The 14177-nt window shown below is 34.3% G+C and overlaps 1 protein-coding gene across 1 annotated transcript in view; it reads right to left on the bottom strand.

Annotated features, from left to right (window-relative positions):
* LOC129220233 (GAS2-like protein 1) overlaps nucleotides 1-14177 on the bottom strand; it is a 106295-nt gene that overhangs the window by 50199 nt on the left and 41919 nt on the right. The window contains exon 3 of the mRNA XM_054854598.1: nucleotides 3138-3245. Within this exon, the coding sequence (XP_054710573.1) occupies nucleotides 3138-3245 (108 nt within the window). The remainder of the gene's footprint in view (nucleotides 1-3137; nucleotides 3246-14177) is intronic.

Here is a 14177-nt window from a genome sequence, read left to right as displayed (position 1 = left end):
TTAACAAATCAATCTCATTTCTAAAGCGAAGTGTCAAATTTCACTCAATTATCAAATCGTCCCAGTAGAGGGAGGCATGTTTATACTTGAAGGTCACTCATGGAGCAGATTTTCAATGGCATTCGGGGGGGGGGGGGAGCGAAGTGAATTTTTGACCTTTGTTACTCAGAAAAAAAGTCGTTTTGATTTTTTCTTCTTCTTTTTTTTCTTTCTCTCTTCTTTTTCTCTTTTTTTTTTTTTTTTGAGACTAGCGTTTCGGGGGGGGGGGTTGTCCCCAAAAACCCCCCTTAGCTACGCCCCTGTTATCAATTATTTTAAATTGTGCAACTTCATTTGTTACGCTTCTGCGTATGACATCACTAATGATGAACTGCCATTCACTGTTGCCATAAACTCAGAGCGCAATATTTAATTTGCTTCTTTATTCACATGTTTTGGCAACGATACGGTTGATAGCAAGAGAGTACAGTGCAATATTTAATTCGCTTCTAGATTATCACAATGTGGAAACTCGGTAGAAAGCAAGCCTAAACATTCAGAGCGCCAGTGGAATACGCGGCAAAGCTCATCATTTGTGACGTTATAAAGACCACACCTTGTTTGAAAAATCGAACATTTTAAAAAAATAATTAAAAAATAACTGTTGGGAAAATGAAAGCATTTTCTGAGTCCATATTATTTTTTTCTCATTCTATCAACTTCAGTGACTAAAAGTAGTACTTTTGACTGAAGGAAAGAACCCCATTCTCGAGCTAGTACTTATTTGCCGTAGGTGCCTATCATGTGGGGGGGGGGGGGGGGCTGAAAATTTCAATGACGCATATTGCGCCACTGGAATTTTCAGGGGAGGAACTGTATTGTTTCGGGAGAGTCCACGTTATTTGGGATAGGAGTTCAGTAGAATAGATGGAAGGGGGAAGTATGTCACCACTTTTGGGGAAATGGTCCTTAATTTGTCGTGCAGCTCTCATAAAACTTATTTACAGAAAACCGGCAGTTTTTTTTAGATCAAAATGAAACCATTTCTTTACCAAGGCTAGTAAAACATTTACCACTTACATTTGATGAGATACATTTGGTGTTTTATGGCGTCCGGTAAATTTGTATACATTTAGTAAACGAAATGCAATGTCACTTGCATTGAAAGCTCGTGGGAAGAGTTTGGTTTAGTTCAGAGTTCAGTAGATACCCTTTTATTAAGATGTATTGCACTGTGGTAATCTGTCGAATTATAATGATTAGGTTTATCTATAGAAGTTATGTAAGTTTCGTTCTGTCTAGTGTGAAACTTTTTTTATAAACAATAATTTTGCATAGTATGAAGTATTTAATAGAAAATAGCCTAGCTCTAGCTTTATGTAAAATATTTAATAAACAATAGTCGACATCCATTTTTATCTCTGGGAGTCTTTTGTCGAATCTCACTTGACATTGTTCACCAATCCAAACAAATTGATGTTAAATGCACGTCACTGAGTCAACATTCTCACATTTAAACTTCCTCCAGTTAGTTCAAATAAATTGAAATATAATTCGTAGTGGGAAAAGTTCGGATCGTTAATTTAAATTTAACGAGATATATTTTCTCGAAGAGCTTGACCAATGAGTGTTTTAAAAACATTAACGCTGGTTTTACTGTTTACAATCAACTCCACCGATTTTCATTTACTGTTTGTAATGGTTAGAACTACCTCTTTAAATTTACTTTAGTTATTTCTTCTTTTCGTACGTCTATTCTGTAAAACGAAAGAAGAGTCACCTATTCATCGGATGAAATCCCCCAGGTACACATACACATTTACTCAGAAATGCTCTTAATTTCAGGTAAATAAACAAGTCAGGAAAAGGCATTATTTTACTACATGCATCCAAATACAAGTATATCGAACATACAGTGTACGCAACAATAAACCTTTATTATTATTTTTTTTAAACCATGGAACAATTAACAACTTTGTAAACTATTATAATGTTGACTGCATACTTGCAATATTGATACTTTTCTTTCCAATAACGTCTTAATATCGGAAACCTCGATTCACTACAATATCGGTACAAGGCAAACGGTATCGGAATTGCTGTACATTTAACCTTAATTTTGTTGCGATCGATTTATTTCGCTAGGTAGTACTAGGATAGAAGCTGCAGGTTTGATGTCCGCATGCGTTGCAAATTCCTTAAAATCTCTGGTTCTTAACCACAACGGCAGGTATAGGGGTTCCTGGGAGAGGAAGGGGATTAAAAAACAAACTAATAACTTTGGTTAGAACGCAGTTTAATACAAGGATTGTGAAATTTTTTGCGCCAACATCTGCTTTCATTACTGATTCGTGTCGTCAATAAGAGAAATGCCTGAATTGCTTTTGCGTAGGCATTTAATTAGATTCCTTACTCCTAGCTATTACGCTGAGCGATTGTTCGACACAAATTAGCCTGTCATCTCATTTTGAACAAATTTCTAAAGATGAGTTCGTTTGCTCATGAATCAGAAATTGAACGAGGATGTTAGTTTCGTTATAAATTGGCGAGATTTTCTACCTTTGGTAGCATACGGGGAGCTGGGTTAATTTTTCAATTGATTTTCGTACTAAATACAATAATTCCACAAATTCTTTTCTTATTGTTCTAACTGGGCTACAATTTATGTTTTCTGCCAGCCAAGTTTATCAGTCCACAAAAACATAGCGGGTTGAGAGAATGAATTTAATACCGTTTGCATAATAAGAAAAAATTTCTACTTACATACAAATACTATTAGTTGTTTTTAAACCTTGTGACAACTAATGTGATGAAATTTAAGTTCTTACGTGGGAAAACAAGTTGATTTAGTTCTGCTCGAATTTCGTTATGTACTATTGTTTCGTTTCTTAAATTGAATATAATGAATTTAATACCGTTTGCATAATAAGAAAAAATTTCTACTTACATACAAATACTATTAGTTGTTTTTAAACCTTGTGACAACTAATGTGATGAAATTTAAGTTCTTACGTGGGAAAACAAGTTGATTTAGTTCTGCTCGAATTTCGTTATGTACTATTGTTTCGTTTCTTAAATTGAATATGTAGCTTGCTGCGGTCTGAAAACGCACGTGCATATTTATCAACATAAATGGAAAACACAACTCAACAACTTACTCGGACAAAGATGAGGACTTTAGTGTCACCGATTCGATATTTTCCGTCAGCCACTCGGATCATAGGAAATTGTGAAGGACAAGTGCAGCGACTCAACAATTCAACCACCTGAAAGTAAAAGAATGCTTGATATCACAATCTAAATAATGAGCCCATCCTTTAAAGTTTAGAAATAACACTAGAGGACCCGGCAGATGTTGTTCTGTTCAAACTTTTTAAATTGGAAAGTTAAAAAATTTCAGTAAACTTTCAAGTGTTTGACCCGTTTTGTTGAAAAAATAAGTAAAAAGAAAATGTTTTAAGCTGCTTGGTGTCAGAATGCGTGTAGTACTTATTACAACTTGATTTATCTAATGCCCACTGAGCAGTTGTTTTATTAACTATTTTTTCTCCCGTACTTGATGGTTTGTTCCTTCAGCCCTACTCAAAGGATAAAAGTATCCTCAAATATTAAGTGTAAAAAACTAACTACCCATCTAGAACAAACGGGAAATCCCGCTGCAACATCCCCCATATAAAAAAGAATAATACAATCGAAATGATATCGTTTAAAAAAATGATAAAGGTAAAAACAGTTCTCTGAAAAAGCGAAAATCACTCATCCCTCCCCCCCTCCCGATGTAAAATAAACATTCTTCAACTAAAATGACTAAACACTTTTTTAAAATGAAAAACAACTCTTTGCAAATATATCGCCAAAATGATAAAGGTAAAAACAGTTCTCTGAATAAGCGAAAATCACTCATCCCCCCCTTCCGATGAAAAATAAGCACATTCTTCAACTAAAATGACTAAAGACTCTTTAAAAACGAAAGTCGCTTCATTGCAATTTGAAATATTTCGCCAAATAAACAAAAAATACAATAAATTACGTTAACAGTATCTTTAAAATGTAAACAAATGATCGCGCAACTCTATTCTTTATAGCCAATATCGCCAAGCCACCACGTTACTGCAATCCAGCCGATCAGTGAGAGAAGCCAACTCCGACCGATTAGCGGTCCGATCTTTTGAACCAAAACTTTTTAAGCTTCATATATTGCGTAATTTGTTCTTTCCACAAAATATATAGATCTTCCACTGCAGTGATCTTTTGTGTACAGAACTACCCTGTTGTAATTTATCTGGACGAAAATAAAATTTGTTTCATCTTTAATTTCCATTACCTTTTCCTTTAATAATGTACGGATTAGTTGGATAATCCTTAAAGTATTCTTGACATTGGTGCCAAAACTCAGATGGATTTGAACCGATAAACAAATGTTATGTACGGTACTTTCCGATCATTTCGTTAGGAAAAATTAAAGCACCGATCCGGTCACATGGTTTAACTACGACGAAAAATAAGCGTTTTGCGTGAACCTAGTGAAAGAAACCCGATTTCTTCCAGTACTTTACTTTAAAATATATCACTGGACCTAAAATCGTTGCTTTCAAGAAATGTGAAGGCTTCTCTCTCTCTCTCTCTCGCTCTCTCATTATCACAGTAGGAAATTTCATTTCAAAAAGCAGAACTGGCTTTCTTATTGTCCTTTGGCAACAGGATAAATATTTATTTCAATTCTCGCTCAACAATAGGTTAAAATAAATATTAATCATTTGGGAGATATAACCATCCAATGTTTAAGTTAATTAATTAATTAACAAAAACGTTTCTGATTCAATCCATCGCGCTTCGAAACCATGCTTGCTACAACTTAACTACACACAAAAAATTTGACCAAAATCAGTCCAGCCGTTTAAAAGCCTTATGGTGACAAACGTCCGCACAGAAGATTTTTATATATTAAGATTACACAGTACTATGGTATTTTTTTCAATTTCAAATTTTTTATGCTTATTTTGCCGGAGCTATTAGCCTGAAAAAATACATGAGCTACGGTTTAAAAAATAAAAAATTTAAAAATAATAAAATAATTTCCTTTCATAAAACTTGTCCAATATTACATTTTAAAAGCCTTATTGTGACAAACGTCCGCACAGAAGATTTTTATATATTAAGACTAGAGGACCCGACAGACGTTGTTCTGTTCAAACTTTGTAAATTGAAAAGTTAAAAAATTTCAATAAACTATCAAGTGTTTGAACCGTACTGTTGAAGAAAATAAATAAAAAAAAATGGTTTAAGTTGCTATGGTGTCAGAATGCGCATATTTATTTCAACTTGATTTATCTAATGCCCACTGAGCATTTGTTTTATTAACTATTTTTCCTCCCGTACTTGATGGTTTGTTCCTTCAACCATACTCAAAGGATAAAAAGCGTCCTCAGATATTAAGTGTAAAAATCTAACAACCCATCTAGAACAAACGGGAAATCCCGCTGCAACATCCCCCATATAAAAAAGAATAAAACAATCGAAAAGATATTGTTTAGAAAAATGATGAAGGTAAAAACAGTTCTCTGAATAAGCGAAAATCACTCATCCCCCCTTCCGATGAAAAATAAGCACATTCTTCAACTAAAATGACTAAAGACTCTTTAAAAACGAAAATCGCTTCATTGCAATTTGAAATATTTCGCCAAATAAACAAAAAATACAATAAATTACATTAACAGCAGCTTTAAATTGTAAATAAATGATCACGCAACTCTACTGTTTATAGCCAAAGTCGCCAAGCCACCACGTTACTTCCAGCCGATCAGTGAGCGAAACCAACTCCGACCGATTAGCGGTCCGATCTTTTGAACAAAAAATTTTGAAACTTCAAATATTGCCTAATTTGTTCTTTCCACCAAATATAAAGATCCTCCTTTGCACTGATCTTTTGTATACAGAACTACCCTGTTGTAATTTATCTGGACGAAAACAAAATTTGTTAATTCGCAACTCCAACGAACTATAGGGGGCACTGAAGTCACTGTCTAATGGCGGACTTAAAAACTAAAACAAACGCACATGGTAACGAAGAAAATGCTAAAAGTGTTGTGATTTTTGTTCGTACGTATGATTTTTTCGCTTTATTCTTTTTAAATTAATTTTCAAAGTCTTGTGGATATTCTGGCCCACGTAGAAAGAAATGAGAATTCAAGAAGCATTACTAAACGTCAAAGATTAATGCAAACTACGTAGTTCTAAGCAGCTATTTCCACGATGTTGAATTCGATATTTATCAATTCTTGATAAAACTAAATAATAATTGTGGCCTGACAAGAATAACAATTAATGCTAGAAAATTCAATATGACATTACAAATTGTTATCGAAAGAAGATGATACTTTTTTGCCTTGCTTGGCTAGCGCTTATTGTTTTCCATTTGTAGCTGAGTTATTTCTCTCGAATTCCCGAATCGGTTAATTTAAAAATTTTCTGTTTCGATTTTTCTAATTTCTGAGTTACGATTTAATTGTGTCATGTTATGCAAATCATCAACAAAATTCTCACGGATATATGGTGGTAGTTTTCTTTTCAGTTGCTTGACCATTATTTCTTTTCACTTATCGAATTCTGTAATCTTACTACCATTTTATTCCACTCATGATAAAAATTAAAAATGGTTTAACTAAAAACGCGAAATCTCGCCAAGGCTACTTTGCTCGCACTATACTGAAACTACAACCCTAAACAAATTTGGCGAAACCTTTCAGCTGAGAATAAAAGGAATAAAGTAAATTCTTTCTCGGTTATTCATTTTGTTCTACGATAATATATTCAAGAAAATATTTTGCATACTGTCCATTCCAACTAAATGCTGCTGTAAAATATGGTAAGTTTTATTAATTTAAGATTAAAAAAACTCCCATATTCTTACAAATTCATAAAAAACAATAACATTTTTTACCTTGTATAATGTTATCCAAGTTTGTTAATTCAGAATTTTCGCTTTCACCAATTATTAAGAAAATAATGAAAACTAACATTATTTTGAGGAGCTCGAGAAGACTACTAAGGGACGAATTAATTTCTGTAGCTGAAAGCAAACTAAGACACATCGATTGCGTTAATAAATACTCAGAACAAACTGCCTGTGTTTACGTCAACAGACACACATGGAACGCAACGTGGCAATGTTTTAGTTTCATTTGCAGTTTTGTAAATCACCGCAAGGTAGCGTATTCGAGCGCTGGAGTTCCGAATTAAGATAATCCTCAAAGTATTCTGGACATTAGTGCCAAAATTCAGATGTATTTCAGCTGAGAAACGAATGTTGCTAGGTACGGTACTTTCTGATCATTTGGTTAGGAGAACCTAAAGCACCGATCCGGTCACATGGTTCAACTACGACGACAGAACACACGCGTTTAGCGTGAACTAAGGCCCCTATATATACGAGCCGGCGCATCAGCTTAAGATCAGCCTTTTTGGATCGGAGAGCGAGTTTGATCGGTTGTCTTTTCTGGCGATTGTTCGCGTTTGGTGATTGTTCAATGCGAGCGATTATTAGCGGCACGTGAATTGTTTATTAAATTAAGTATCATTTTCGACAAATTTGGCGAAACCTGATACTGTGCTGTGGTAACCCAAGCAGTGCAACAATGAAAAATCCGATCCAAAATGGCTAAACTTAAGCTGATGCGTCGGCCTGTCTATATAGCGGCTCTAGCGTAAACCTTCCAGTACTTCAGTTTAAAATATTACAGGACCTAAAATCGTTGTTTTCAAGAAATGTGAAGGCTTCACTCTCTCTATCTCTCTCTACGTTTTATCTATTCTCAATTGACATATCACAGTAGGAAATTTCATTACAAAAAGCTGAGCTGGCTTTCTTATTGTCCTTTGGCAACGGGTTAAATATTTATTTCAGTTCTCGCTCAACAATAGGTTAAAATAAATATTAATCATTTGGGAGATAACCATCCAATGTTTAAATTAATTAATTAACAAAAACGTTTCCGATTCGATCCATCGCGCTTCGAAACCATGCTTGCCACAACTTAATTATGCACAAAAAATTTCATCAAAATCGGTTCAGCCGTTTAAAAGCCTTATGGTGACAAACTTCCGCACAGAAGATTTTTATATATTAAGACTAGAGGACCCGACAGAAGTTGTTCTGTTCAAACTTTGTAAATTGAAAAGTTAAAAAATTTCAATAAAGTGTCAAGTGTTTGAACCTTTTTGTTGAAAAAAATAAGTAAAAAGAAAATGTTATAAGCTGCTTGGTATCAGAATGCGTATATTTATTACAACTTGATTTATCTAATGCCCACTGAGCAGTTGTTTTATTAACTATTTTTTCTCCCGTACTTGATGGTTTGCTCCTTCAGCCCTACTTAAAGGATAAAAGTATCCTCAAATATTAAGTGTAAAAACTAACTACCCATCTAGAACAAACGGGAAATCCCGATGCAACATCCCCCATATGAAAAAGAATAATACAATCGAAATGATATCGTTTAAAAAAATGATAAAGGTAAAAACAGTTCTCTGAATAAGCGAAAATCACTCATCCCTCCCCCCCTCCCGATGTAAAATAAACATTCTTCAACTAAAATGACTAAACACTTTTTAAAAATGAAAAACAACTCTTTGCAAATATGTCGCCAAAATGAACAAAAAATGCAATAAAGTGCATTAACAGTGGCCTTAAAATGTAAACAAATGATCCCGCAACTCTATTGTTTATATAGCCAAAGTCGCCAAGCCACCAGGTTAATGTAATCCAGCCAATCAGTGAGTGAAGTCAACTCCGACCGATTAGCGGTCCGATATTTTGAACCAAAAATTTTAAAACTTCATCTATTGCCCAATTTGTTCTTTCAACCAAAGATAAAGATCTTCCACAGCACTGATTTTTTGTGTACAGAACTACCCAGCTGTAATTTACCTGGACGAAAATAAAATTTGTTCTTCCATCATCTTTTCCTTTAATAATGTACCGATTGGTTAGATAATCCTTAAAGTATTCTTGACATTGGTGCCAAAACTCAGATGGATTTCAACCGAGAAACAAATGTTGCTAGGTACGGTACTTTCTGATCATTTGTTTAGGAAAACCTAAAGACCGATCCGGTCACATGGTTCAATTACGACGACTGACAGAACACACGTTTTGCGTGAATCTTCCAGTGTTTTACTTTAAAATATATCATGGGACCTAAAATCGTTGCTTTCAAGAGAAATGAAAAGGCTTTACTCTCCTCTCTCTCTAGTTTTATCTATTCTCAATTGACATGTCACAGTAGGAAATTTCATTACAAAAAGCAGAGCTGGCTTTCTTATTGTCCTTTGGCAACGGGTTAAATATTTATTTCAGTTCTCGTTCAACAATAGGATAAAATAAATATTAATCATTTGGGAGATATAACCGTCCGATGTTTAAATTAATTAACAAAAACGTTTCCGATTCGACCCATCGCGCTTCGAAACCATGCTTGCCACAACGTAATTACACACAAAAAATTTGATCAGAATCGGTACAGCCGTTTAAAAGTCTTATGGTGACAAACGTCCGCACAGAAGACTTTTATATATTAAGATAAGAGTTGAGCCTTTTAGAAAGTTAACAATAATTCATAAAGAGAACAATATTTGTCCACCGTTTTATTCAAATATCTGATAAAGACAGCAATATCCAATTATCGAATGGAGCCAAATCTACGGCCAGCTGGTCACATCCGGTCCGCGAAGCTGATCCTTGTGGCCCGTTGTTTTGTTCAATGTTAGAAATCGAAAAGCACGATTAGTGCCGATGTCGCAAATTTCGAGCCTGATATTCAGAAATTGGTTTTTGAAAAACACGCATTCAATAAAATAAGCATCGAGTTATTGATAACAACAAGTTTCGGCTTTTCTTTCCTTTTTCATTTTCTCATTTTATTTAGAAAACAATGAAATATTTTGAATGTCGGAATCCCACACTGTTAAAACTACAGGTTGCATTCGGCACCTTTCAGGGGTGAAACGCTTGTTCACCAGCGGCACCTAATACGGAGCCGAAATTGCGCCTCTAACTAGGGTGAAAAACAGGCACCTTTTAAAAAATAGGCAGCCGGGGTGAAAGGAATGAACCTTCGGAGTGAGAAATGGCACCCTTACTGTAGATCCTCCCCCCCTCCCTCGTATTGTGTGCGTTTTTGAATAGTTTTTTTTTTTAAATAGTTTTGTTTTGATTCATGATAGTCTACGTTTTGCACACGTTTCACATTGCATGAATTCAGTACTGGAAATGATTAAAACTTGTAATTACAGCATTTGATCATATTTCAGAGTTTTCAACATAGTTAAGAAGTGCTTATTGCTTTAATTCATCTGATCGTTCTCTACATCAGTGTTTCTCAACCTCTTTTGACCCACGGGTCGGTAAAAGCAAATGAAAAACATTGCGGACCTGTGAAATTTTTATCCTTTTCTTAAAAATAAATAAAATAAATAATAATAATTATAATAACTCTCGGGGCGGTAAAAAAACTTGTAAAAAAATTCTGCGTACTGATGAGTTTTTTTTTTTTTTTTTTTACAAAGTAATATTAAAAATGAATAAAACAATAAATATCTACAGACTTTATTTGGTATCAAAGAGTTGTCACAAATATATTTAAAGTTAAAGACGAGTAATTATTTGAATAATCATAGTTACGTTAATGATCATTTGTGAGAAATAACCGCACCGAAAGTAAAGTGTAGAGGTACTTATGACTTATTTACATGAAGAGCCAAAAATATTCTGGGATATTAAAGTTACGGAAAAACAAATTCGTTTCTCTAACGTTCAAAATTTCAATCAAAATAACAATAAAATAAAATGCGCATGAAATTTTTCGACAGTTTAAAAATTTAAAGAAATTCCTAACGCTATCGAAATATTAACCGCTAACAGGAAATGATTCAAACACTTGAACGAAAAAGCAAAAGAAAAAGCTAGACGGAGAGAGATTTCTTTTTTATTTTTTGCGCTCGCTGTTGTGTAGTAACCTACGAAGCAAAAGAATCATTTTTATTTAGGTTCTCACTGGTTGATTATGGATAATCTTATTCAGGTTATTATTTTGGTGATTAAATGTTGCTTATCGAGTACTCAAGAAAATAATGATATATATATATATATATATATATATATATATATATATATATATATATATATATATATATATATATATATATATATATATATATATATATATATATATATATAGTAGCGTTTTGAATGATGGAAATTTCACGACAGTAACGGTAAAATGAAAATCGACAACTAACGGTACTACGGTATCGTAACGGACTAACGGTATCTGAAAAGCATTAAACATACTTTTAACTATGTTTGAAAGCCCTAAAAGCTACAAAGTGATCAAAAGCTGTACTTACTTGTTATTTTAAAGAATTATCCTAGAAAAGTTGAGATTTAATCCAATAGTGTACTTCATTCAATGTGAAAGACATAGAAGCCACACATAGATGCAACCTATCATTCGTCCGCCATATTGAAGTGGTTGAATGGTGAATGTATGCCGGAAGCGCATGCGCCAGCAAGTCATTTTGCGATTGCTTGCTGTTTTGGCACCCCTGTCAACGATTGTCTGCTGTTTTCGCACCCCTGCTCTACTTCCTGGCTAGTATGGCACCCTTGGGCACCATGCTTTCACCTTAGGGGGAATATATTCACTCGTCTGGAACCTCAGGTTATAACAGTGCGTGGTAATGATTTTAAAATGGAAAAGCAGCCCTAGTGCAAAAAATGACTGGGAATCACTGCAATAATCCGTGCAACAATAAATTCCATCTCGGTGAATTTACACGTAATGATCTAAATATTAACCACATTTCAGTTTGACAATATCCTGTACGATTTAAATCAGTTAAAATAATGCTCTTTTAAAAGAAAGATTGTTATTTCAAAATTAAAATATTGCAACATAAAAATGCTAGTAAAGGACAGACTTTTCCCTAAATTATCATTAAATTATTTTTTGATGAAAAGTTTATGTTTGTTTGAAATTTAAAACGTTAGATTCTGTTTCGTTTCTGCAACTATGATGAAGACTGAGTTGTAAACTTTTATCCGTAATTCACTAGTTACGGTTTAATCCTATTTCCCCCCTCTCCACAAAAAAAAAAAAAAAAAAAGAATTTTGACATTTTGAATTTAAATTATGTTTTTCGCAATCACGAGTGAGTGAGTTGTGTATGTGTGTGCGTGCGTGTATGTGTTTGTGTGCGCGTGTGTGTGCGTGTGTGTAGGTGTGTGTATGTGTGTGTACGTGAGCGTTGGTGTGTGTGTGTGTGTAGGATATGGATGCAACCTGGGGACGGTTTTCGCTATAGGAGCAGCATCGTGAGGCAGCCGGCCGACCGTGGTGATGCAGAGGGAGGCGATGAGAAAATAAAATCATAGGACTTCAAAACTGTCAAATGAGAACAATAAGCAATCGTGATTGCTCAAAAAAAGTATTGCGCCCTAAAATTTTTAAGTCAAACATAAATTGTTTTATTGAGGCTTTACTGTTTTTTTTTACTGAGGGCTAACTTACTGTCTAACCACGGATTATATGGAAAGGTAAACATCCGGTTTACACGCGGAAATGGAAGCATCTATTAGTTTTCAGGGATGTCAGATTTTGCAGATGTATGTTAGCCTCTAAATTAAGCAGAGTCTCATTCAAATAAGCGGAATACGCGCATAAAATTTTTATTTTTCCCCTCATTCAGATGAAGTCGTCTTATCTGGATGTTTGCCAATTCCATACAATCCGTGGTCAAACAGTACGCTGTATGAAAGTGAGATGCATACATGCGAATCACAGAATGCAGTGTACTCTCGTTTTTACAAAGAACGTAGTGAGCAAGAAGTATGCGGTAGGGCTGGGCAATGTTGGAATTTCGACATCGTGATGCATCGCCAAATTTACTTCACGATACATCACGATGTAAGTTTTTTTTCTTTTATTTTCCTTTAATTATTTATTTGTTTTTTATTTATTTTTTGTAGCACCAGCAAGATATTGTCAAGAAAAAAAAAAAAAAACAGCGTTGAAAGTGCAAGATAGCAATAAATATCACAGACATGTGTTTTGAGATTACAATGAATGTGTTTTGAGATTACAAGAACTATCTCTTTAATGCAAAAAGATGTAAGCTTATGGAAGTAATCTTTCCTTGCATTTAAAAAGGGGTTTCTCGAAACAACCAGAATACATGTACGAATCTTTGTTGCTATTTTGCGCATAAATATTTTTTTTTTTTTTTGGTGAATGATTATAAGATAAACTTCGGTCATCAGTATATTTTCCTTAAGTTCTTAAAAAATTGCATTTCCTGCTAGTATTTGGAAAAGAGAAAGCCTTGGCACGCTTATGATCTTCCACACAGAGACGCCCAGAACTTAAATTTTCGGTTGGGGGGGGGGGTTTAATTTGCCGAATGATACTTTGAATTTTACCGAATGATAAAATTCGATCATGAACACAAACACGTATCTAATTAGAATGGACACTAAACATCATTATTTTTAAAAAAGGCAATTTCACACTGCAGTCTCTAAATTTACCTAATTGTCAGAAAAAAGCTGCTGTATAAGGACATTTTTGGTAGGTCACAGTGACCTCCCATCGCGGTGCCCCTGTTTCCACCAGCGTTTCGAAACAATTAAGAGATTAAAACGGCAATGATCGTGAACCTGTGTCTGTATTAGGGATGTGTCGTTCATGAACGAACGGGTCATAAAGTACGAATCCTTAAAATGAACTACCGTTCTTTTGAACGGTGAGCAGTTTTGAATATTGTATTAATGCACTTGTGACAAAATCGCCTTTTTTTAATTACATTTATCTTCAAATTTTCGACTCTCAATGAATCAAGTTTCCTTTTTCTCAGGGCAGTACAATATTCATTTCAAACCTTTTTATTTTCTGCTTTATTTGTCATTTTCTTTAACCGTTGCAGTTCGTTTGCAATTCACCAATGTATTCATTAGTAATGTTTAATGCAACTTGTTTGGATTACTAACTAAATGTTTGAACTTTTCACTTAATGTCCCACGCACCTGCTAAAATCCTTCTCACGCTTCTGTAATTATTTCTAAACATACATTATACCACTTTTCTGGCGATCCTTTTGTCTTCTATATAACATCCCTCCTATCAACTACTATCTATATTGATTTG

This window comes from Uloborus diversus, chromosome 4, assembly GCF_026930045.1.
Source record: "Uloborus diversus isolate 005 chromosome 4, Udiv.v.3.1, whole genome shotgun sequence".
Taxonomy (NCBI): domain Eukaryota; kingdom Metazoa; phylum Arthropoda; class Arachnida; order Araneae; family Uloboridae; genus Uloborus; species Uloborus diversus.
This window is presented reverse-complemented; position numbering and strand designations above follow the sequence as displayed.